At 53.7% G+C, this 23,874-nt stretch overlaps 2 protein-coding genes across 6 annotated transcripts in view; both read right to left on the bottom strand.

The window, feature by feature from the left end:
- Positions 1-76: 76 nt before the first annotated feature.
- On the bottom strand, positions 77-4,232 carry RPLP0 (ribosomal protein lateral stalk subunit P0). Its single transcript, XM_003994717.6, has 8 exons — positions 4,178-4,232; positions 3,786-3,887; positions 2,633-2,808; positions 2,433-2,520; positions 2,163-2,309; positions 1,876-2,061; positions 877-1,017; positions 77-308 (listed from the first exon to the last, which is right to left on the bottom strand). Exons 2-8 carry the CDS (start codon positions 3,837-3,839, stop codon positions 147-149), a joined length of 954 nt encoding a protein of 317 aa, XP_003994766.1. The 5' UTR covers positions 3,840-3,887; positions 4,178-4,232; the 3' UTR covers positions 77-146.
- Positions 4,233-7,546: 3,314 nt separating this feature from the next.
- The window catches only part of PXN (paxillin), a 47,350-nt gene continuing 31,022 nt past the window's right edge, over positions 7,547-23,874 (bottom strand). Inside the window, exons 2-15 of one of the 5 annotated variants that reach the window (XM_023241482.2) lie at positions 19,483-19,709; positions 19,077-19,192; positions 18,588-18,724; positions 18,277-18,478; positions 17,284-17,419; positions 14,895-15,803; positions 13,487-13,762; positions 12,887-13,198; positions 12,168-12,266; positions 11,727-11,897; positions 11,435-11,608; positions 10,783-10,864; positions 10,474-10,622; positions 7,547-9,710 (exon numbers count right to left, since the gene is read on the bottom strand). In XM_023241482.2, the coding sequence (XP_023097250.2) occupies positions 9,444-9,710; positions 10,474-10,622; positions 10,783-10,864; positions 11,435-11,608; positions 11,727-11,897; positions 12,168-12,266; positions 12,887-13,198; positions 13,487-13,762; positions 14,895-15,803; positions 17,284-17,419; positions 18,277-18,478; positions 18,588-18,724; positions 19,077-19,192; positions 19,483-19,709 (3,257 nt within the window). In that variant the 3' untranslated portion in view covers positions 7,547-9,443. Of the gene's footprint in view, positions 9,711-10,473; positions 10,623-10,782; positions 10,865-11,434; positions 11,609-11,726; positions 11,898-12,167; positions 12,267-12,886; positions 13,199-13,486; positions 13,763-14,894; positions 15,804-17,283; positions 17,420-18,276; positions 18,479-18,587; positions 18,725-19,076; positions 19,193-19,482; positions 19,710-23,874 lie in introns of those variants that run through there. The other 4 variants (XM_011287790.3, XM_011287791.3, XM_023241483.2 and 1 more) reach the window with 4 other exon arrangements.

Genomic DNA, 23,874 nt, shown 5'->3' on the forward strand with positions numbered 1-23,874 from the left:
TTTACCATGGCTCTAGTTTCTAGTATACAGCACTGTGAACCTCAAAATGCACAAAATGGAAGAGTCCAGAGACAAATTTTAAGAGAAGTAAGCCTTTATTTCCTTGTTTCACAAATAAAGCTGGCTGAATTGGTTGCTTTTGGTGATTAGTCAAAGAGACCAAATCCCATATCCTCATCTGATTCCTCCGACTCTTCCTTTGCTTCAACCTTGGCTGGGGCTGCAGCAGCAGCAGGTGCAGCAGTGGTGGCAGCGGCCACGGGGGCAGCAGCCACAAATGCAGATGGATCAGCCAAGAAGGCCTTGACCTGAAGCAAGGGGAAAAGTTCATGATCAAAATGGTCATCCACAATCCCTACTACCCACAACCCCTCAGTTCTAAATGGCCAGTAACTTCTAAGCCATGGAAACCTTCCCTGGAAGTGATCAAGCAAGACAGCTTGGCTATGGCCTGGTGAGTTTAGGCCCAGCCCTTAGCCCTCAACTAACTAGCCCTTCTTTGGGTCTCTAAAGTCAAGGATACACCTCTGCTGCCCCCCAACTTCTTAAGTATACTCTTAAAAAAAAATGTATCTGCTTTGGGGGTGCCTGGGTGCTCATTCAGTTAAGCATCTGACCTCGGCTTAGGTCATGTTTTGTGAATTCGAGCCCCACACTGAGTGAACTCAAGCCCTGCTTCAGGTGACCCCATTTCTCCCTCTCTGCCCCTCGTGAGATTCTCTCCCTCTCTCTCTGCCCTTTGCTCACATACGCCCTCTCTCTCAAAAAAAAAAAAAAAAAAGTATCTGCTTTCTAAAATACAATTAAAGCACAACTCAGCAGACTGTCGTCCATTTATCCTCCATTAGGCCCCCTGTGGTCCTAGTGGGTTTTTACCTTTTCAGCAAGTGGGAAGGTATAATCAGTCTCCACAGACAAAGCCAGGACCCGCTTATATCCATTGATGATAGAATGGGGCACTGATGCAACAGTCGGGTAACCTATCTGCAGACATACACTGGCAACATTGCGAACACCCTATGGAGGGAGAGAAAAATTACATTTCAAAGGAGATATCTTATAGACAAGACCATGAGGTCCAAGCAAAGTTCAACAGCAGACAAAACTTGCTAAGTCAGCATCTTCGCTTCACACAGACACTTCACCTCGTACTAAATGCTTCTGGCAGGGCAATTCAGATCCAGTCACTTACAAATGCTTTTACCCCTATTCCCAACATGAGTATTTCCTATACCATAATGAAGGCATTTACTTAAAAAGTCACCATTTTGTGAAAATCTGAACAGTTAAGATAAGCATTCAACTGTTACAAAAAAATGTTGAGCCAATTCCACCTTAATTTCATCCACTAGTGAGATCTCCAAGCAAACAGTTAATGGTATATATAATTCCAATTTTTCATTTATCCAAAAAAAAAAAAAAAAAAAAAGGAATTCCATCTTCCTTTCATCTTATTCATCAATTAAAAAAATATTTTAATGGCAAAAACTAAGCAAGATGTTTCCACAAAAAGTCAAGTCCTTCCCAAACAGGATTCTAGCAACACGTGTATTACACTGTCCTCATTTTTCTCATTTCTCCTTTGACTCATGACTCTACGCAAAATCTCATGACTTATTGCAGACCCTAGAATTATGGTCCTCACTCTGCGACCAGTGCTGTTAGATGGCTTTATACTCATTAATTCACCGAATCCTTCAATAATCTTGTATTACTATTGCTGGTCTACAGACAAGAAAACTGAAGTAAACAAAGTATCTGTCTCTGGTTACACAGCCAGTTGCAGCTACATAGCCAGTATGACAAGTAGCTTCAGACTGCAGCTGAAGCTCTCAACCATTAATGTACCAAGGGCCTGACATGGACAGCATGTACCTCCAGGAAGCGAGAATGCAGGGTCTCCTCTGTGATGTCAAGCACTTCAGGGTTGTAGATGCTGCCATTGTCAAACACCTGCTGGATGATCAGCCCAAAGGAGAAGGGGGAGATGTTCAGCATGTTCAACAGTGTGGCTTCGCTGGCTCCCACTTTGTCTCCAGTCTTAATCAGCTGCACATCACTCTGAAGAACAAGGTAGGATTAGCAGTCAACACCTAGACAACCAGCAGGTCCACAGCAACCAAGCCCCCACTTACTTGCACTAGCAAGCCAAGCCCACTCACCAGGATTTCAATGGTGCCCCTGGAGATCTTAGTGGTGATGCCTAAAGCCTGGAAGAAGGAAGTCTTCTCGGGCCCCAGACCAGTGTTCTGGGCTGGCACAGTGACTTCACATGGGGCTATGGCACCAGCACGAGCAGCAGCTGGCACCTGAACGAAAACAGTAATGAGAAGTCTTCTCTCCACAAATACAAGTTGAGTACGGTCAATTTTGCTTTCAAGGAGCCAAAGTTAACGACAAGATCTCTTTAGCCAACCCAATTCTCCCCTTACCTTATTAGCCAGCAGCATGTCCCTGATCTCAGTGAGGTCCTCCTTGGTGAACACAAAGCCCACATTCCCCCGGATATGAGGCAACAGTCTGCAAAGAGAAGTTTACAGAAAACCGTCACCTTTCAGCACCATCCTTCTCCAGGGAAAAGGAGAAGGGCACCGAGAAGGGAAGACAAAGATGCCCAAATGAATTAACTGACTTCTCCAGAGCTGGGTTGTTCTCCAGATGCCCTCGGATGGCCTTGCGCATCATGGTGTTCTTGCCCATCAGCACGACAGCCTTCCCGCGGAGGGACATGCGGATCTGCTGCATCTGCTTGGAACCTACGTTGTCTGCTCCCACAATGAAGCATTTTGGATAATCGTCCAAAAGTTGCTATAAAAACAAGCCAGAAACGAACGATGTTTAGCAGGAGGAAAAGAGGAAAAATAGCAAGAGAAACCAAATCCCACAATCACTGACTTCCATCTCCCTTCCTTCCTTCTATGCTTTCGAAACGATTCAGAAACTGGGACAATTTCTTCCACCAGGAGCCACCTGAGTTGTAAAACTGACAGATTTGTCAATCTGTACCCTGAATATGTACAGTGAAGATTAGGTCTCTACGTTCAATCCCCAAATTTTATTGTAGCATTCATTTTTAATTTTTCCCCAGTTATGAGGCATATTTCTATCCATTAAATGGCTGCATCAACAGAAAAAAACATTCCAAATAAGACTAGGCTTGCAGCATTTTAAACAAGACAAAACAAATACAACAAAACGTCACTTGCATAATCTAGGTTGTAGATGTGTGATTCCTAGACAATTCTTTTAAGTTCTCTGTATGTCTGAAAACTTCCAAGATTAACAGGGGAGACTAGATTAAGCTCCACAAGGCAGCCTAAGGCACAACAGTGTGGTCTGGGTTTCTGGGAAGACCCACCTCAAGAGCACCCAATAGAATACACCTGCAAGATGTTTGGTATCTTGACTCACAACACCTAAATATGCAACAAGTTGCCACTTTATAATGAGTTATTCATTGCCTCATTCGTTACAAAATGGAGGCAGAAGCGCAAAACCACGATGAGTGCTATTTGTAAGCCAGACAGACCAGAATATGAATGCTGTCATCTTAGGAGCCAATTAACCTGCCTGAACCCGTTTATCTGAAAAAAAGGGGGGGGGGGGGAAGGGTTGGGGAGGGCGGGTAGATCTCCACAAACTGTGGAAATTAAATGAGACTTTCCTAAAATGGTCCTTTAGTAGCTGGCACCAAGGAAGTGCTCAGCACATGACAGCTGATCGTCCCTATTGGTGCCCAAGGCCCAAGCAGCATAATGCGCGATCGCGACCCACCCCGCACTTACGATGATCTTAAGGAAGTAGTTGGACTTCCAGGTCGCCCTGTCTTCCCTGGGCATCACGGCGGTGCGTCAGGGATTGCCACGCAGGGTTTAAAGACGATGTCACTGAGGAAAGAGAGGAGCTCAGGCAACCCTCCGCCCCGACATCCATCCCCATGGCCTTGCCGGACTCCAAACACAAGGCCTACGCAGAGCAGGCCACGCGTGAGCGCCCGCCAGCCCGAGCTGGGGCTGCCGCCGCCATCACCGTCGCCACCCCTCGGGGAGCGCAAGCCACCTCCAAGGCCCCAGCCCGGACAGACCCGGACCCTGTCCCCCACCAGGATCCCACAAACACCCCCCCATCCTCCCTTCCCGCCGCCTGTGCCCGACACCACCCCAGAACCCATACGAACCTCTCACGAGGACGCCTGGAAAGAGGAGGGGCGTGCGCCGGCGCACACCTTTTATATGCGAATGAAGCGGCCAATCAGAAGACGCGGACAACGTCCCCGGCTATTGGCTGGTGCCGCCGCCCGTCTGGTGACGCACAACTAGTGTAGATCGGCATTGGATGATATTGCTGCCACTCCAGCCAAAGAAAAGCCTTCTTTAAATAAAGTGGTTAAGAAAGGCGCTGCCGGGTGTCCGGAGGCGCTCTGTCAAAGCGGCTGCCCTCTGCTGGGCTGGAGCTGCTTGTGTGCGGGAACTAGAGCTTGCAAACTGAGCGTTCAAGTTTTTTCCTGCCACCTAGCCAAATCGCAAACTAAACAGTACGATGTGGAGCTAAGAAATAATTGCATATGCTTTAGAAACAGCATAGTCTCTCTTGTCTACAGTTTTTTCTTCCCCCTACCAAAACAGAGGAATCTTTTAAAACTTAAGTTAGATCATTTCTCATCTGCTCAAAACTCCTCAAAGCCTTCCCATTTCCCTCAGAGTAAAAGCCTAAAACTTAAAACTCCCTACAAGGTCCTGCATGATCTGCTCTGGACCTACCCTCCTATAATTTATTTTCCTACTGACTCATTCCCTTCCACCAGACAATGCTCTTCCCTGTTTTTCCAGAGCATGCTCCCACTTTATGGTCTTGCAGTAGTAGCTAGTCCCTCTTCTTAGAAGGCTCCTTGCTGGTATCCACAGAAGTAACAACTCCAAGTCTTGGCTCAGATATCACGCACTCAAGGAGGCCTACGCTGATCACCCTATTTAAAATTACCCCCAAAATCCACTACCACCACCCCCACTCCTTCCTTATTCTGTTCTATTTTTTTTTTCTTTGGTAGCACTTACACCTTTTGTTTGCTTTTTGTTTTGTTTTTTAGCACTTAGACTTTATAACACAGTATGTAACTTATTACGTTGTTAGTTGTCTGTCTCTCCCCACAAGAATGCAGGCCCCACAAAGCAGAGACGTTTATCTTATGTCTGGCACATAGCAAGCATATAATAAATATTTGTTGAATGAATGAATGCAAATTTTGCAGTCAGAAGACCTGGACCCATACCCTTCGTCACTTACCCTTACCCTTACCCTTCTTACCCTTACCACTTGCTAACTATGTCATCTTAGGAAGTGATTTCACCTTACTGACCCTGTTTCCTTTTCCTTAGCTGTAAAATGGGGATAATCAAGTATCTACATTCTAGAAAGAGTTGCTATGAGGATTAAATGAGATATGTAACACATATCTTAACAACAATTCCTGGAATGTAGGAGGAAGTCACTAAATACTAGTTTATTTTATTATACATTCATTCAACACTTATTTGAATGTTTATTTATTTATTTTGAGAAAGAGAGAGAGGGCGCGCACGCAGGGGAGGGACAGAGGGTGAGAAAGAGAATCTTAACCAGGCTCCAGCCTCAGCACACAGCCTCATGCTGGGCTCCATCCCATGACCCTGGGATCATGACCTGAGCCGATATCAGGAGCTGGACACTCAGCCGACTTAGCTACCCTGATGCCCTCAACACTTATTTGAACACTTGTGCTATATCCATAGTTTTTTTTTTTTTTTTTGTAATGATTGAGCTTAGATCCTAGGGCAGAAGCATGTTTCTATCTTCACCCTTTTCACATGGCCAAGTTACAAATTTCTGTATTTTTGTTTCAAAGTTTCCTAGTGCCTCTGATAACCAGCTGTTTAGAGGACTGTTGGAGTCAATTACTGCCAAGCTCCCTTTCTAATGACAATGTATTACTGCATGCTCAGCATTGGGCTAAGTACTTTGTGCACATTACTGCTGTGAATCTTTGCAACAATTCCCTGAGGAGGTACAGTATTAGTAATTCCATTTATTGGTGAGAAAATTCACAGAGGTTAAACAACTTGCCCAAGTCCTTCAACCAGTAAACAATGGCTTGGGGTGTGGGGCGGGGCGCCTGGATGGCTCAGTAGAGTTAGCATCCAACTTGGTCTCAGGTCATGATCTCCAGGTTCACAAGTTCGAGCCCCACATCTGGCTTGCTGCTGTCAACAGGGAGCCTGCTTCAGATCCTCTGTCCCTTTCTTCCCCTTCCCCCTCATGTGCACATACTCCCTCTCTCTCAAAAATAAATAAATATTTAGAAAAAAAAAAAAAACACCAAAAAAAAAAAAAAAACCAAAACAAAACCAAAAACCCAACAACCCCAATGGCTTTGGAACTGAAATCTAGGAGCAAGTTCAAAGCCCATGGGCCTCATAATGCTGTACAGTCCCCTCCAAACCCTGAGGCTGTTTCTCCCTAACCTATACTTTTCCGTGTATATACATACTCATATGGTACCTTTCCAAGGACATCCTGGCTCTGATGATATAAATATCATCTCTAATTGTAGTACATCAATATAATGGAATATCATGAAGCCATTAAAAATGATGCAGATCTATATTTATTGACACGGGAAAATACTCACAAAGTACAGTTGAGTGAAAAAGCAAATCAGTGAGAAAGCAAATTACAGTAAAGTGAGCCATATACATTTCTATAAATAAATCCAGCATGGTCTGGAGGAATAAACCACCATTACCTTTGGGTAACAGTTGAAGGTAATTTCCACTTGAGCTCTCTGTGAAATGGTCAATCAAGATTCCAACTAGAATTCAACATGCTGCTTTTTGGAAACGCATTGGAGAGAACAGGTAAATTCCGAAGCAGCTAGGGGAACAAAGCTATCCAGGAAGCTCCTAGGGCCCAGGACTGGAATTCTGGCTCAGACCAGGAAGGAAGCATGCAAGTATGGATATGACCACCGGAGGGCACTAGAGACCCATCCTCAACTGTAAGTCCACCAACTTCTGCTGGGAAGGTTCCCACCCCACTCCTCCCCAGCCAGCAAGTCCGGCGGCGGTGGGGGCTACATCTGGTCAAAGCAGGAACCAAGGCAGAGGCAAGCCCTGGGTTCACATCCTGCCTCTGGGGTCACTCAGAGAATTGTGTTGTGAACGTCAGTTCTCTCTGAACCCCTTCCCTTATCTGTAAATGAGTGTGAGGCCATCCACAGACCCCATGTGAGGATGCCCTTCAGGGAATCTACAGCAAAACTAAGGCAGGGCCTGATCCATGCAGGGCCCAACAGCACTGCTCTCCCTGCTTTTCCTCACCAACTGCTGAGAAAAGAGCCAAGCTCACGCAGGGATCCCATCTGTTCCGGGGGCTTTTTGCCTCAAGTAGGGGAACATCACTGAGTTACTCTCATACTATGGTCTCCACGAATCCGCGGAGGGCTTGGTCTCTTTTCTGGCACTAAATTGTTACCTCAGACAGGATCTTCCTCACCAAGAAAAGGCACTAGGCATAGGTGAAAATAATGGCAAACTTTATTGGCATAAGTCACAGAAATTGAAATGGGGAAAAGCCAGGTTAAAAGTTTACAGAGGAAAAAAAATAAAATAAAATCCTCAAATAACCATTGCCCCAGAAGGTAGACCCCAGAAACCCCAGTACCCCTAAGGGAGGGGCCTGGGGCCAGTCACTGTAAACAGAGCAATAAGGCCTATGGGTGGAAGTGGAGACGTCAGACCTTTGGAGGGGCCTGGCTGACCTCCCAGACTGGGGCTGCTCCTAGCCCTGTCTCAAAGGAGGGGGACCCTCTTCTGAGACCCCGGCACACTCAGTCTTTGCTATGAAGCTAGTGGAGTGGTCTGGATCATCTTCACGTTAGACCCCCGCCGGGACCCCTTCTGCGGACCTGGAACGCCAGGCTTGCCTGTTGCTGTTTCATCCTTGGGGGACAGAGCTCTGAGGGCTTCCTACTGCTTTAGCAGGATCCTGTCCCCTCTGCCTGGAGTCCTATCAGGCCCCCTTGCAAAAATTTTTGGGCCCTTTTCCCCAGACCTCCAGTCTCCAGGGAGGGTAGGGGAAATTTGGGGAAATGCGGGGCCCAGTGGAATCAACAAGACCAATGGTCAAAATCAGATACCAGCTTTCCTGAGAAGGCAGAAGAAAAAGCCAGAGAGAAGCAGTGAGGAGGCCGAGAATGTTCGGCAGGTTCTCTTTGCTGCCAACAAGTTCACAGGGGAGCAGACGCTCCTGATGGCTTACTCAGACAGGAAGCAGCACCCCCAAAGTGTACTTTCCCCTTCTCCCCCCTCAGGAACAGGACAGATGAGGTTCAGAACTCTAGGCCCCAAAGGGCAAGACACCCTAAGGCCAGTTTCAGTTAAGAGCTTGCTGGCCCAGGTAGTAAGGAAGGGGTTTTAAAATACAGCAGTTTATATAAAACAGTCCTGGTGAGCTGTGAAGTTAAGGAAGGGGAGTCAGAGAGCTGCTCCGAATTCACCTGCTTGTGCTAAGAAAAAATAAAATACAAATTGCTTCCCCACCCCAAGCCCTCAGTACAAGGCAAATGCCATGCCACGGCCATTGTCACCAACAGGACAAGTGGCCATGGAGGAGGAGAGTACAAAAGGGGACATCTTTAAAATCTCTTCAAAATCATTTTGTATAGAGAAGTAAAAGCAACTCAAGACGATATGAATTCAAACCTCAGTGTAGAAATCTATCAAAGTCGGTACAGTGTCCAGGCACGGGGCAAAACTCCCCACCTCGCGCCGTCCCAGAGACGGAGGAAGTGACTATAAAACATTATTGCTGAAGAGGCCTCTCTCAGTAGAACCAGAGCAGTTATGGGGGGATGGGGGGAGCAGGGGGCAGCTGCCCAGGCCTGGGGAGACTGGAAGGACAGGAGGAGCACAAGAAACCTTCTGGGTGGCCCCTTGACCACTTCCACCCTTGGGTAGATAGATTTATGCTGGCATTGTCTGAAGGGAGCTGGGTGTCCCCCAATACTCTCAGGACAAGGATAATCAGGTCGGGACGGGGTAAGAAGGATAAAAAAAAGACCCCATCAGACCCTGCCTGCCCTTCCCCCTGGCTCCACTGCCAAAACATGAGTAAGAGATGGCTCCAGTGTCGGGTGCTGGCATGGCCAGGCGGGTTGGTGGGGACACACGTCCAGGGAGGATGAAGAGTCGGCAGCCTGGGAGGGGGCTGCAGGTGGAGGAAAGCCCAGAGGCTCTGGCAGGGGAAAGAAGAGTGGGCCCTCTTGCCATCCTGCGCCAGCCGAGGACACGGGTTCCAGTTTCGATCAGGTTTGCCCCTTCACCCCTGGGCAAGGCCTCTGGGTCACAGTAGCAGTTGCGGGGGGAGGGGGGGGGTGGCTGGGCCAGGGCAGGGGGGGCCATGAAGGGTGCCTAGCAGAAGAGCTTGAGGAAGCAGTTCTGACAGTAAGGCTTGTCGTTCTGCTCCTTGAAGGTGCCCTTGTTGAGCTGCTTGAGGCAGAAGGCACAGACGAAGTGCTCCGGATGGAACTTCTTGGCCATGGCGGTGATGCAGCGGCCCGTGATGGGCTTCTGGCAGCCAGAGCACAGTGAGCCTCGCCGCTCGTGGTAGTGCACCTCACAGTAGGGCTGCCCATCGTGCTCGAAGAAGCTGCCGTTGACGAAGGGCGTGAAGCACTCCTGCCAGGCAGAAGAGGGGGGTGGGGCACAGGAAAGGGGGCTCAGGCTGGGACATCTGCCACTGGCATGGGCAGAAGTCCATCAAGGTCATGACTCCCCCTTGCTGAGCGTTTCCTATGTGCCACGTGCTGCACCAAACGCTCACTGGATTCTCCCAACAGAGGAGGCACCTGAGACCTAGAAGTTCAGTGACTTGCCTACAGTCACGCATCTACTAAGTTGCAGGGCCTGGATTCAAACACAGGTCTTACTGGGCTCCTGGGCAAGTGGCTATAACACTGTGCCCAGAAACCTACCTGCACACTTGGGTGTCAAAGGCGCTGAGAAGTCTTGCAGTGAGCAGTGTTTTCCAAACTTATCTGGTCTGAAAGCCCTTGCTGGATCTCTAACATCTGTGGACTCCCATTACCTCCAGAATGCAGTTTGGAGACCATGGCCCAATATTTCCACTGAGGCTGCTAAATGCTTGATCTCATTTAATTCTCACGTGCCCTTCTACCGAACATGACCAATGCCAGGGCCGCCCACCACACCGGACAAGGCTTGGGGACAGGTCTACCTTACTCCTCTTGGTTTCTCCCCGCCTCAGTATGAGCTCTGGCCCAGGATCCACTGGACCTGGGAACTGTACCCCCTATCTGCTACCTCTTTAATGACGCCCAAGTTAGACCCAGAGAGCATCACGGGGGGCGGAGGGGTGGCCTTGTCTCCCCACTGCCCGCTCCCAGCTCCCTCCAGACAAGTAGGCCAGGGGGCTCCCTACCCGGCACACAAAGCACTCGGGATGCCAGAGAGTGTTGAGGGCCGAGATGTAGTTCTCCAGGATGGCCCGGGCACAGCCGCCACACTTGGGCGCGAACATGTCGAAGTAATCCTTCCGGCAGTAGGCCTTGCCGTCTTTCTCATGGAACCCTGGGGAGCAGGGGTTTGGGGGGCGGAGTTAGGGCTTCCAAAGGAGGAGCCACCCTGACTCTCACATCAGCAAAGTCTCCTGCCCCTGCCTCCCCAGTGCTGGGGATGGGGGTGGGGGGCAGAAGGAGGGGCAGCAAGGTGGCCTGCCTGCCAGTCATACCTTCGGGACCAAAGAAGGCTCCACACTGGGCGCAGAAGAAGTGCTCGGGGTGCCACGTCCGGTCCAGGGCTGTCACCACTTTCTGTGAAAGCAAAGCGTGGGCCCAGAGCCCAGTTGCCAACCCACTGGACAGATTCCACAGTGGAAACTCACAGGCAAGACCCTCCCACCCCCCCGGCCCATCCAGAGATGAAGTCTCTCCTCACTGTGCTTGGATTACTACCGGGAATTCCAATTCACTGAAGGAAATGACATGCCCAACACACTCTCTCTCCTGAATCTTCACATGGTAAGGTTAAGGTCACAGGTTGTACTGTGACCCCCATCTTATAAGAAAAGAAACAGTCTCAGAGGGGTTGAGCGTTTCCCTAAACATCACACAGCAGGAGAGTGAGGGCACCAGCATGCCACTCCACTTATCAGGGTGGAGCTCCAAACTCCTGGGAGCTTCCCCAGAGGGAATCTGGGATGGAGGTGGAAGGGAGGCAGAGGGGCCCTGAATCCAGCCTGCGCTTGAATCCCAGCCCCACCGTTTCCTGGCTGTGTGAGCTTGAGCATAGGAGTGACCTCTCTGAGCATCAGATGGCACAAACTATAGCGAAGAAGAAATGTGCCAGCACGGCTGCCCCCCCGCCACGCCACAGGGACTCACATCCAGGATGGGACCGTTGCAGTAGTAGCAGCGTGGGGAGAAGAGGTTGTGATAGTCCTTTTCACAGTAGGGCTGCCCGTCCCGCTCAAAGAAGTTCCGGGATCCGATCTCCTCTTGGCAGTGGGTGCAGACAAAGTGCTCCGGGTGCCACGTCTTTCCCATGGCGGTCACAACCTGAGGAAGGAGGCAGACCACGGCTCCGGGCCCTGGCCTGCCACGGAGCACCCTCCCCTGAGGGGCAGAGGTCCGACCACCTGCGGCTCCCTCCCCTCTCCACCTCGACCTTCATCACCTGCCCGGCAATGGGCTTCTTGCAGGCCCCGCAGACCCCTTTGGCAACCGTGGCGACCCCCAGTTTGTTCAGGTCAGACTGCAGGCTCCCCAGCATACTATCCAGCTGGCTTCCAGGCTTTGGAGGCCCCCCAGGGGGAGAGCTGCTCCCTGTCTTCCCCTGGGCCATGAACTGTGGAGACAGGGAGAGAGGTGGTCAGGACTTCCAGGCTTGGGGACGACGTCTGCAGCACCGCGGCACTGGGGGAGTTTCTCCCTCCTGGACATTTGGGCTGATAGAGGCAAGCAGGGCCACCTCTTCCAGGGCCTCCAGAGCCCAGAGGGTGGGAATGGCATCCACAAGAGATCCTGGTGGTCACAGGGGTTCAAGGCACCCCACCGGCCTGACCAACGTCCAGAAAATGGGCAAGCAGGACCCTAGGCCCCCAGCCTCAGCACTGACCCCTCCCTCGTCCTGCCCTTCGGGACTGCTCTGCCTGCCGTTCGGAGGCCAGCCGGCCGCCCATGCTTCTCCATCCGCAATCTGTTCCAGGCCCTGGATCTTGGGTAGGGGAGGAAACGAGGACAAGAAAATTGTTTTTAATTAAGGAAGAAAGAAAAAGAGATCTTGGAATTGGACCATTTCACAAAAGGGAATCTAAGAGATAAGAGATCCCGCCCCCACCCCCCAAATGGAAGTACCAAAATAAGGAGGAAAAGTCTAGAGAAGGATGGCCCAGGTAGACGTGAAGAAGGGGAGAAAGGTGAGCCAGCTAAAGGCACAGACACAGGAAAGGAAGGTGACTGGGGCCAGGAGCAAAGAGGCCTTCCAGATACTGGTCTAGGGGCTGGAGGGAGAGAAGGCTTGCTTTCCCTTCTGGGAATGGCTTCCTCAGAGGAGGGTGGGGCAGGACCAAGGGACATCAGGAAGGAACTGGCAGAGAGAAGCCCCACCGGGGAGCAAGAGGACAGATGACATCAAAGGGCTGGGAGAGTGAACGGCAGATTAAGAGAAGGTCCCGGGTCAAAGCGAGGTCTACGGAAGGACTGTGGTACTGTCCTGACGTGTGCACAGGGGCGGGGACGGGGGAGTGTGCCACAGGGTATGTGGGGGGGGGGGGCCTGCAAGTGTGCAGGGGAGGGACAAGGCCCAGGCAGCAGGACGGGGACAGGGAGGCCTGCCTGCATCGGGGGGAAGAGCGGGTCCTCGTCGGTCTGGCAGCCCACGGACCTCCAAGTTTGGGGTACAGGAGGGGGAGGGGTGGGGCCCTTCACACCCTCCTCCTGCAGCCCTGCCACAGCACTCAAGTCCCCAGGGGAACCTCGGGCAAGAGCGGAGGGCCCCAGGGAGGAGGGGGCGGGCAGGCTGGGTGGGGGAGAAGGGCTGCTGGCTGAGGAGTCTTTACGCTGCTGGAGCAAAGGGACAGGAGGAGGAGAAGCCAGAACAGAGAAGGTTCTTCTCAGGGGAACAGGGGAGCCAGGAGGGAAGACGACCTGGGAAGAAGAAAGGAGGGAGAGAGATGAAGCAGAGCAGAGGAGCAGGGTGCGGCGCCATCCCCAGGCTCCCCCTGGGCTTTCCCACCCTGGCACCAAGCATGAGGTCATGAGGCCATGAGGCCATGAGGCCATGAGGCCAGCCTCACCAGGCCACAGGGTGCAGGACCCCCTTCCCCCCACCTCCCCGCACACCCCACATCTCCCCTCCAGCCATCCTGGGGAAGAATCGGGATGCCTACTGCCCTGACCCTGGCCCTGGCCCAGCCCCGGGCACCTCCTCGCTACCTTCTCTACAAGCTGCCCCCCAGCCCGCCTCCCTCGAGGCTGCACAGTGATGATGACGCCCTCAGTCAGCCAGTCCTCAGCAGAGGCCCCCGCTGCCCCCGCTGCCTCCTCTGCCTCCGGCTGGATGCCGAGCCGACCCTGCAGCTCTGCGATGAGCCGCTCCTGGGATGGGGTCCTGCTCAGGGTGGCGGGGTCCAGCCGGCGGCGAGGGGAGGGCTCCCGGGACATGGGGTGCGCGTGGCCCGTCTCCCGGCTCCTCCTGATCACAGAGCGGATCTGAGGGGGGAGGGGGAAGCCGTCACAGTCCCACTCTGGGCTCAGCCGATGCTGCTCAGTCCACACTCAGGTGCCCCAGGGAAGAGGCAGGACAAAACTGCCAGAAAAGAGCCAAGCTGGGGTGAGGTGGAGGCAGGGGGCAGAGCAGACTCCCTCCACCCAGCGCTCACCTCCATGTCGGCAATGACCTTGGACAAGACACTTCACCTCCAGGGGCCTCAGCTTCTCTACCCTTGAAATGGGGTTAGAGTACTTTCTTGGCTGCCTTACAGGGTTATCACATTATTTGAAAGGATGTTAAGTGGACATTCTTGAAAAGGCATAAGGCTCTTTCTTTTTTTGATCTGAAGTAGAAAAACGTGATCTTTCTTCCAATAAATCTTTTAATTTTTTCCTTATGTATATTATAACCTGCTCGTTTATAGTGGTTTTGGCTTTTTTGTTTTTGCTTTACTTTGTTTTGGGAGAGGACATAAAATTTTAATCACGCAAGAAGCACATAAAAACAGTAACATTAGCCGTGGCTTATTGAGGACCACATGCTGTATTCTCAGCACTTCACAGGCATTATCTCATTTAATCCTCTGGACAACCTTGGGGGGAAACGGTCTATTATACCCTCATTTTCTCTCTCTCTCTTTTTTTTAAGTAGGCTCCACACACAACGTGGGGCCTGAACCCACGACCCCAAGATCAAGGGTCGCATGCTCTGATGAGCCAGGCAGGTACCCTACTATTACCCCCATTTTAAAGATGAGAAAACTGAGGCTGGTGGGGGGTTGCCCAAGGTCACACAGGGTAGCAAGTACTGGAAGCGCAGTTTATATTCAGTACTATCTGGTTCCAAAGCCCATGCTTTTAACCATTTTGCACACATCACACCAGAAAGGAGGAGCCCACCTAAAGGAAAAAGCCTTAAACGAGCAAGAGGCGACTGTCACTAAGAGATCATTCCAGGGCCCAGAGAATTCCACTGCTAAATCCTGGTCATCAGGGTCACAGGCCACGCGATCTTCGGATTTGCTGCCCAAGCAGACATGCAGAGTGGGAGGCTACATGCGGTTAGGCAGGAGGGGCCCACACTTGGGCCGGCGGAGGACCATGCCTAGCAGCCGTGCGAGCTTGCGCCTGCCTGGCCCGAGGTGGAAATCCTCTCAGTGGTGCTGGGCGTGTCCGTGACCACGGCAGGTGGAAGCTCCGACTGTTCCCTCCTGGCAGCAGCTTCAGTGACGCCCTCTGGCCACCTGGGGGTCTCAGGTCCCTGGGTTGGCCTGACCAGGCTTCCCTTCATGAGTGTCTGTCCACCTAACTGCTCCTTGCCAACTGGGGCCGGGCCGCTGCTTTCCAGCTCCCCTGGCTCTGGCTTTGCCCTCTGCTTCCGCTGTCCACATTCCTTGGTGAGACTCCAGGTATCTGGGAAGATGGCCTGACGGTCCACGGCCACAACAGCTGGCTCAGTTACTTCCTGGAAGCTGCATGTGGCTCCGTGGGGCGTCTCAGGCCTGAGCGCCTCCAAAGCCCATGGCTGCTCCCGAGTGGCAGCCACGGCCTCCTCTGGGTACAAAGGGTTGGCCAACAGCCCGTGGGGGGCTCCAGGCTCCTGGGGACCTATACACCCAGCTTGGCCAGGTAGCATGTGGCAGGGGGGGCCCCCGGAAAGCTCACTTATAAGATTTGGTAGATCTTTCCAAACCTGAGTCTGGCTCTTTGCACCTAATGGCCCCAGAGACCCCTCCACAGAGGGACACCCTGAGTTGGGAGTATCAGGCGTCACCCAGAGGCCAGCCAAATCAAGCCAGTTGGGAGCCACAGGAGGTAGAAGGCCCCGTCCATTATCAGTGTCCTCAGAGCAGAGGACCTCCTGGCTGGGACTGTGGCCTCCAGAGGAGGGTTTGGTAATGGATGGCAAGAATACAGAGGGCCCAGGAGGAGGAGGAGGAGGAGGAGGAGGAGGAGGAAGAGGAGAACGTATGAGGTGTGGGGATGGAGCTGGTTTGGGCAGCAGCTCTGGGGAGCTCAAGGCCACAGCAGAGGAGCTGGTCTGGAGGAGGAGAAAGACAAAAGACAGAAGGGAGAGGAGAGATAGACGGGAGAGAGGAGGGGAGGCGCTCACCGCAAGGGATGGGCTTGGGCTGAGGGCTCTGAGAGCAACCATCAACACTGACCTAGACTATGCCGAGGTGGCTATGAAGGTGAAGCATGAGGACTGGCCTGACAAAAAGACCCCAGACCCCAAAAAGGTGTTCCTGGGCTCCACATCCTTGGCTCCCGTTAAAGCCATGCCTGTGGGACCACCCCAGTCAGAGTAGGTACAAGGGAGAAAACGCTATGGAGAAGTGGACCACAGGAGACAGGTGGCCAAGGAGGTTAGCCCAAGCACCGATCGAGAAAGAGTCAGCCGCAGGCAGCTGCCCTGCTCTGCCAAACCTGGCCCAACGTGGCTGTCTCTCCCAGACAACCCTACCCTTCCTATGGCCCCCAAGACCTTGCTCTCAGGGGACAGCTAGAACCAGTGCGGCTTCTTGTAGGACACTATGACCCTGGCTGTCTCAGAAAGCAAAAGGAGCCTAAAGGGAAGGAGGGCAGGGCTCTCCAAGGCCAACACCAGAGTCCAACACCCTAAGAATCTGACAGTGGCTACTCACCACTTAGAACCGTGAGGGTCACAAGCCCAGATAGCTCCCATCCCCCACTGTGAATCCCCAGCTGGAGGGACTCTTGGAGGTACCCTCAGGGCCAAGAGCACTCAGACTGCTTGCTCCCCTTCTCAGATTCCCTGTATCATGCCCCAAAGGTCTCGGGCAGACCCACGTGGAAGGATGAAGTCAGCAACTGTTGGAGATCAGTCAATATCAATCCCCATGGAGGAACTGCATCTTCTAAATAAAACATCTTGGGCCTGGCAGGCCCAGGAAGCCCAGGATGGGAGGGGAAGGGAGGTCTCGTGCAGAACAAGCCCAGTAGCCTGACAGGTTAAGACAGAACCTATGGGGACTCAGAGGCTTGTGGAGGGTTGGGGAGAAGGATAGAGGGAGGCTGATGGCTGGAGGCCTATGGATTCAGGAGCCAGAGGCAGAAAGAAAAAGGACGTGTTGAGGACAGCTAGTCAGCGTGGGAGACGGGACTCCGGGGCAAATGACCTCTCAGGCACAGGATCCCAGTCCCACATGGCCCATCAGAGAATGCCCTCCCCCACTAAGAGCAACCATCAACACAGAGCCCTTTGTCCCAGCCTCCTGATCCCCTTGCCTGGGTGGCTGGGAGCTGGGAGCAACCCGGGAGGAAGGAATGTCCCTGCAAAGTGCTTCTCTGCCTTCACAGGCTGTGAGGCAGCCCAGTCCCCATAAAGCCTGGCCGGACCCTCCCTCTCCCACATCCCGGCAAGGCCAGAGCATTTCCAGGTCCCCGGCTCAGGGCAAGGCACCCGGACGCTGAGGGACTGAGTTTTGGCTACTCACAATGAGGTACAGGAGGAGAAGAATGAGGGGGCAGGGCGGGGGAGAGGAGGGGTCTTGGGGCACCTTGAAATCCGACAGCGAGGCCATCAGCTCGTCCAGCTCCCTGGTGGCAGAGGAGGCCGACATGCGTGTCTGCTGCTGGCTGGAGGTGGCTCTCTGAGGGCTGCTCACCTCGCCCTGGTTCACAGTGATGGCAGGGCTGCAGGGCAGGCACGGCATCACCAAGGGCCCCGGGGTCAGCTCCACGTGCCCCCAGAGTGGCCCTCTCCTCTTCAGGGTACCAACATCTCTGCTCTCCCAGCGGGGTCCTCCCGCCCCTGACTCCACAGAAGCCCTCCAGCTCCCGATCTCTCCTGGGGGCCAGAGCGGAGGTGAGCGGCCGGCACGGGAGAAGGGAGGGCAGCTCAGGGGGCACCTTCCCCAGGAAGACACCTCTGGGCCTCCCAACCCGGCTTCAAGCTTGCCTGTTAAACAAGCCCAAATGGGATAAAGGACTTGTTCATCCCTTGCGTATCCCCCACGACACTGGATGTATATGTGAGATTGTTCCAGCAACACAGTAACAGCAAGAAGAGCTAACATTCAGTAAGCCCTTACCACGTGCATCATGTGCTATGAGCCGGAAACCATTCCAAACACTTGACATGTATTATTGGCTCTCATCCCATTGAGGTAGGTGATCTTATCACCATTGTCCTATATCCCTTCATCCCATTTTATAGGCAGGAAAACTAAGGCTTGAGAGACGATGCTTAGTAAGGACAGAACCAATATGTGAACCCTTATAGTGTGGCTCCAAAGCCTGTGCAGACAGCCGCTAAGCTATGGGCGTCCTTGTCATGCACAATGTCATCTTTTCTGATAGGTGGTGGTTCATTAGAGGCAGGGAGGGTGTTCATGGGACTCCACTAACCCCCCAGCACCAGGTACGGGGCCTGGCAAAAAAGAGGCACTCGCAGAGGGAATGGATGACAACTCGGCTAAGTGGACAGACACCGGGGCATAGGCACTGGCTGGGTGAGACCTTCCCTGCTGGGAGAGCCCGGTGATACTCACACTGGGCTGGGCACAGAGCTCTCCAGTTCATCCAAGAGACTCTCCACACTGGGCCGCACGTCCTCCAGACCACGGCCCCCATTCCGCTTGGGCTTCTCTTTGGTCAGGGGCCCAGCTTTGCCCCCCAATGGGCTGTTATTCTCCGGGATGCCACAGTGGGGGCTCAGAGCCCCAGGCAGTGGGGGGCTGGAGTTGGCCTCATCTTGGAAGAGTGAGAGAGAAAGGCTGGTCAGCCCTGACCCCTCTGGGGATCCAGAGGCCAGCAGGTGGATCTGGAGGGGGCAGGATGGTGTACAGGGATTCAGTCCTACCTGCAGGGAAGCCTGGGGGGTTATGCTGCACAGCGTTCAGTTCCAGCAGCAGGCGGTCAAGTTCAGAAAGGTTGCTACCCAGGGAGGAGCTCATCACTGTGGGTGAAGGCTCGGCAGACTTCTGCTTGTTGGGGAAACTGAGAGGCAAAGGAGAGGACACAGTGAGAGGCGTCCCACCCCCGTAGTTTTGGTGGCCTCCAAATTCTCAAGGAGAATAAGGCAGAAGGCGTACAAAGTCTCCCCCCCAGCAAGAGATTAGAGAGGGAGGAAGGGATGTGGTAAAAAGAGAGGAGGAAAAAGTCTTGCCTCAGTTCCTCAAAGACACAAGGTGCTGTGACAACCCAACCCTGCTGCTGTGTGGAGATGGCAATGCTGAGGCCACCGGGCCAGTCCAGAGGCATTAGGAGCTGGCCAGGAGCCTCAGGGCCTTCTGTGGGCTGTTGGAAGCAGGAGGGGAAGGAGACAGGCAGGCAGGTACCGGGGCAGTACCTGTAGACGTGCTCTTCCTCACCGGCGCGGGGACATGGAGGGCCGCCGCCGTCCTGGGGGACGGAAGCACTGGAAGTTTTGGCACTGGAGCCGTACACAGGTGACGGGGACTGAGGCTGCAGGGAAGAGAACGCTCAGAGCCTCCCCCAAGGGGAGGAGAAGGAAGAGCCCGAGTCACCCCCAGGAGGTTCCTGCTCACAGACAGTCTCACCAGGGAATTTCCACTCTGGCTGGGAGACAGGTGATTAACACTTGGTCACTTGCCCCCTCACGTGGTATCTGGGAGACCTGGATATTTCCTGGCCCCTCTCCCTCTCCCTCGACCCCATTCCTCCCCCGGTTCCCCAAACGCCTACAGTCCCGAAGCCTCTGTTCCCTGTCTTCCCAGCCACTGCCCCCACCTTACCTGCTGGTGGATGAATCGGGAGGCACTGGGCTGCCACTGGTCTAAGGGGTCAAGGATCGTGCCATTGAGGGCCTCACTGGATGGGGGTGGAGGGACAGGGGGCGGCACGGCAATCTCCTGGTATGTGTGGTTTCCAGTTGGGTATGAGTAGGGGGTCTCCTCAGACAAGAACACGGGCCGTTTGGAGATGTGGGAGGTGGTGGACTCCAAGTCTGCCAGCAGGGCGTCTGTGGAGAGAACAGGCAGAGAGCCGGTAGGAACCAGGGATCCTGGACCGCACGGTCCAGCGGCAGTGCCTTTCCTGCTTGCTACACCCAAGAGTTAACGACTTCTGAGCACCTGCCCCACCCCTGGGAGAAATAACCAGCCTCAGGGCAGGAAACTGTCAGCCCAGACCAGTCTGGCTAAGAACCAGCTTCCAAAACTGACCTCTTCTCCCCAGCCCAGGACTGAAGGTGCCATGGAGGCTCCGTGGGCTGCCTTTGGGGCTCTCCTACCTCTGGCAGTCAGGCACCTGTGTTCCCTGCCGACAGGGCTGTGCAGCTGGCTGGCTGGAAGTCAGAAATGCCTGCCTGGCACTCTGACTTCACAGGGCAAGGCGGGGAGAATGGGCGGGAGGGGCCACACGTCACGGGGAGGGGCCCAGGCAGTGCCAGGTCCCACTTAAATTCCAGGAGCTTAGGCTTTCTCAGTGCCCCCCCACCCCCCCCCACCCCGACTAGAGCAGTCCCGGGGCTGTGGTACCTGCCTTTCTGGCTAGGTAGAAGTAAAACCCCAGGCTCCGAGCTCCTCCTGGGACTTCTGGGCAAGGCTCTGGGCTACTGGGGTGAGGTACGCGAGGAGGTGGGGGCTGGTCGAGGCTGGTGCCGTGTTCCCCACCCCCTCAGCCAAGCAGGGGGCAGGACTGCTCTGTAGGCTGTTTCTGCGGAAGCCTGGCAAACAGCCTGGCCCCAGAGGCTCCAGGGCCCCACTACTCTGCTTTTAACAGCAGCAAGGGAGCCGAATCGAGTACAAGCTTCCATTACTCTGGCACCAGGCAGCCAACAGGGGGGCCCTGGATCTCCCCAGTCCCCAGACGAGGGATCAGCTGGAGGGGCAGGAGTAGGAACTGTGGAAAACCCCCCAACTTCAATCCTCCCCTCCTGGGACCCTCAACAGCCCCACAGACCAGAGAGCCTGGCCCCAACACCACACCCTCATTCCTGCCATGTTCAGGGACTTGCTCACTCTCACTTCCCTGCCGACCTGCTGAGGGTCAGGAATGACGCTCAGTCCCTGTGGGCCTTAGGATATTACATATCAGAAAGCAATGGCTGTGCCTACTGCCATTTACTAGTAACAGGCACTGTGCTAGGCACTGTGTGTACATGGTCTGTCTGTTAATCCTAATCCTGGATAAACCTGGAATTCTGATCCTCCCTTTGCAGATGGGAAAAGGGGCTTCAAGAGGTGATGGGGCTTTCCCAGATAACAAAGCCAGTGACAGACAGGACTGTCTGGCTCTTCAGAAGCCCCAAGCCCCAAAAATCTGGCCTGCAAGAGTCTGCTGGGATCATGACATGATGCCACATTTAAACAGCACAATTTCCTGAATGTCAGCGCCCAGGATCAGAGAGCTACCAGTCTCATTCTTCCTAATGGCTCTGTCCCCAACCCTACCCCAGCTCAGCAGAGGGAAGCAAGGGGGGCCCACACCTTCCCCCAGGTGCCTGCCCGTCCTCCCACCCCCAAGGCTGGCCACACCTACCCCTGGCCCCTACCCAGCTGGTCAGAGGGGGAGCTTGTCACAAGGCCCAGGACCCTGGGGCCAGTAGCGCAGCACAAGGGTCTCCTGACTTCCAAGGAAGTTCCCGCAGCCCCCTCCCACTCCGATCCTCTAGGAGATGTCTGGCTTCCTGTCTCTACCAAATCAGAACTAGAGACAGTCAGTGTGCACCTAGGTAATGACAGAAAAGGACCCAGCGTCCAGGGCCAATCCCAGTGGCCTCTGCACAGCCGCACCTGCTGCCCTGGCTTCACGCAGCATCCCCATTTCTTCTGGGCCCAATCCAGCAGGGGCAACCCCCAGCTGGAAAACCCCAAAGGGCTCCCCAGAGCAGGCAACAAGTGCAATACCAGTGAGACTAAAAGGAGCAGCTGCCATGCTTGACCACCCACCACATGCCAGGAGCTTTACCTGTGTTCCTTCCCTTCCTCCTCACAGCAAAACTAGCACGGAGGGGAAAGTGAGGTTCAGAGAGGTAGATAGAGTCACGTCCCCATGCTGCTGAAGCTTGCTGCCATGACACAGCCAGGATCTGAACCTGGCTCTCTCAGGCTCCAAACACTCAGTAGAAGACAAATGGTTAACCCATTCCATCAGACCCTCTGAGTGAGGGCCTCCACTGCCCTCTGCCTCGAATACCCCATGCCCCCTAGTCATGAGCTGACTCTAAGTCTGGTTTATAATTTCATTGTGTGTTTTAAGTTTATTTACTTATTTTGAGAAGCGAGGTGTGTGTGTGTGTGGGAGAGAGAGAAAGAGAGAGAGAGAGAGAGAGAGAGAGAGGGAGGGAGAAACCAGTGGGGGAGGGGCAGAGAGAGAGAGAGGGAGAGAAGATCTGAAGCGGGCCCTGTACTGCCAGCAGCGAGACCAACGTGGCGCACTTAAACTCACAAACCAGGAGATCGGGACCTGGGCCGAAGTCGGACGCTTAACCCACTGAACCACCCAGGCGCCCCTCACTTGGCTCTTTTGAACACTGATACATCTATTGGTCAAAAGGAGCAGCCCTAGGGGACAGAAACAAAAGATCCCAAGAGTTCAAGTCTCAGTTCCTCTATCTACTATCCACGGCCAAACAGCAAATCCCTTCACTTCCTTGAGCCAGCCTCAGTTGCCTTGGCAAGCGTGATTCCTACCTCACAGCACTGGTGTAAGGTTTATATAAGCCAGCAGATGCTACGCTACATGGGAAGCTACAAACATCAGATCTTATTTGTCTTGTGACATTCTGAAAAACATCTTCCTCCAAGGAGATCAGGGTAGGATGCAAAGTACTGACTTCTCCTACATGTTCTATGGGTAGAATCTGGGCAAAACATGACAAGGGCAATCTGGAAGAGAAAAACAAAGTGATGAAGTAACATTCAGAGTGAAACCTGTGTGGATGCCTGGGAGAGAGCACATCAAACTTGCGTCTATCTGAGTGAGAGAGAGAACACACGCGCAAGCCAGCAAGCCACAGGGCCTCTAGTGTAGCTTCCTTCTCTCTCTGCACCGTCTTTGCTCAGTGACTGCACAGGACTTGGCGTCACTGTCCCCCCACAGGCTCCCCCAAATGCGTCAAGAAAGGGAGCCAGGAATAGAGGAGGCAGCCAAGGAGGACTCTGGCCTCTACTTTGGATTCCTATGGGTGCAGAAGACTGCTATGTCCCCATGGCCTAGAAAATGGTTACAGGCCAAAGTCTCCTTGCAAAAGCTCGGCAAACTCCTCCCCTGCTGAATAAACAGAGGCAGCAGGAAGAGGACTGATCAAGGGAGTCCACTTGCAAGCAGCACCACATGGGTGAGTCCCCCAGTTTTCAGCTACAGCTACTGCCTGGTACTTAGCTCTAAACACCCGGGGGCCAGGCTCAGTGTCCTACTCAGATCCCAAAAAAGGGGTCAGAGAAAATGGTGCCCATTGGAACACTTTCCCCCCTCCCAGTGTTTGTAGAATACGTTCCAGATACACAGAAGCAGGATCTGAAGCAATGGGGGCTCCCTCATCCAGGCTAAGGAAAGCTTCAAACTTCCTCAGCATTTCTCCACTAACTTTCTGGCTCCAAGCCTGAGACCTCCAGAACAAGTCAGAGCCACTAGGAGCACCCAAGCCACTCTGCGGAAGGAGGCTCTCCCTGGGGCTTCCCGTTCCTTTTCTGGAAGAAACCGCCCTACATTCTGCAGGCTTTTTGCCTCTCTGGGCCAGCTGATGCATGTCCTGCATTTCCATCCAACGTGTGTGTCGGAGGAGGGTTCTCCTCTCTAGGTAGGTGAGGGAAGGTATGGACTTCCAACCCACCGGGGGCAAAGGACACCCAGCTATGCCCTGGCGAGGAAAGGGTGCGGTCCGTCCGCTGCTTCCCGCCAGAGGGCGCTACTGGCCCGTCAGCTTCCTGCCGCAGGCAGTAACCAAAGGTAAACTCGGCGCAACCACCAAATTTTCGAGCCGGGGAAGACCCGGGAGCCCCCGGTCAGGGGTTCCCTGGGGAAGCTTCAATCTCGAGAAAGCTCGGCTGAGCTGGAAGGAAGGAGCAGCTACGGGAGGAGCACGAGGAGGCCTGGGTGCCAAACCTCTCACCCGTGCCTGGGGCACACCATTTGAAGGCGCGACCCAAGAGTGACGCAGCCCCGCGAGGGCCCCGGAGACC

Source organism: Felis catus, chromosome D3 (assembly GCF_018350175.1).
Source record: "Felis catus isolate Fca126 chromosome D3, F.catus_Fca126_mat1.0, whole genome shotgun sequence".
In the NCBI taxonomy this organism is placed as follows: Eukaryota; Metazoa; Chordata; class Mammalia; order Carnivora; family Felidae; genus Felis; species Felis catus.

What these genes read in the sequence shown, in the direction of transcription:
- RPLP0 (XM_003994717.6), bottom strand. Translation starts at nt 3,839, where the DNA reads ATGCCCAGGGAAGACAGGGCGACCTGGAAGTCCAACTACTTCCTTAAG. An exon ending in ACATGCTGCTGGCTAATAAG is followed by an intron (nt 2,310 to 2,432) that starts GTAAGGGGAGAA and finishes GTTTTCGTTCAG; the next exon opens with GTGCCAGCTGCTGCTCGTGC. An exon ending in GGGGCACCATTGAAATCCTG is followed by an intron (nt 2,062 to 2,162) that starts GTGAGTGGGCTT and finishes CTTGTTCTTCAG; the next exon opens with AGTGATGTGCAGCTGATTAA.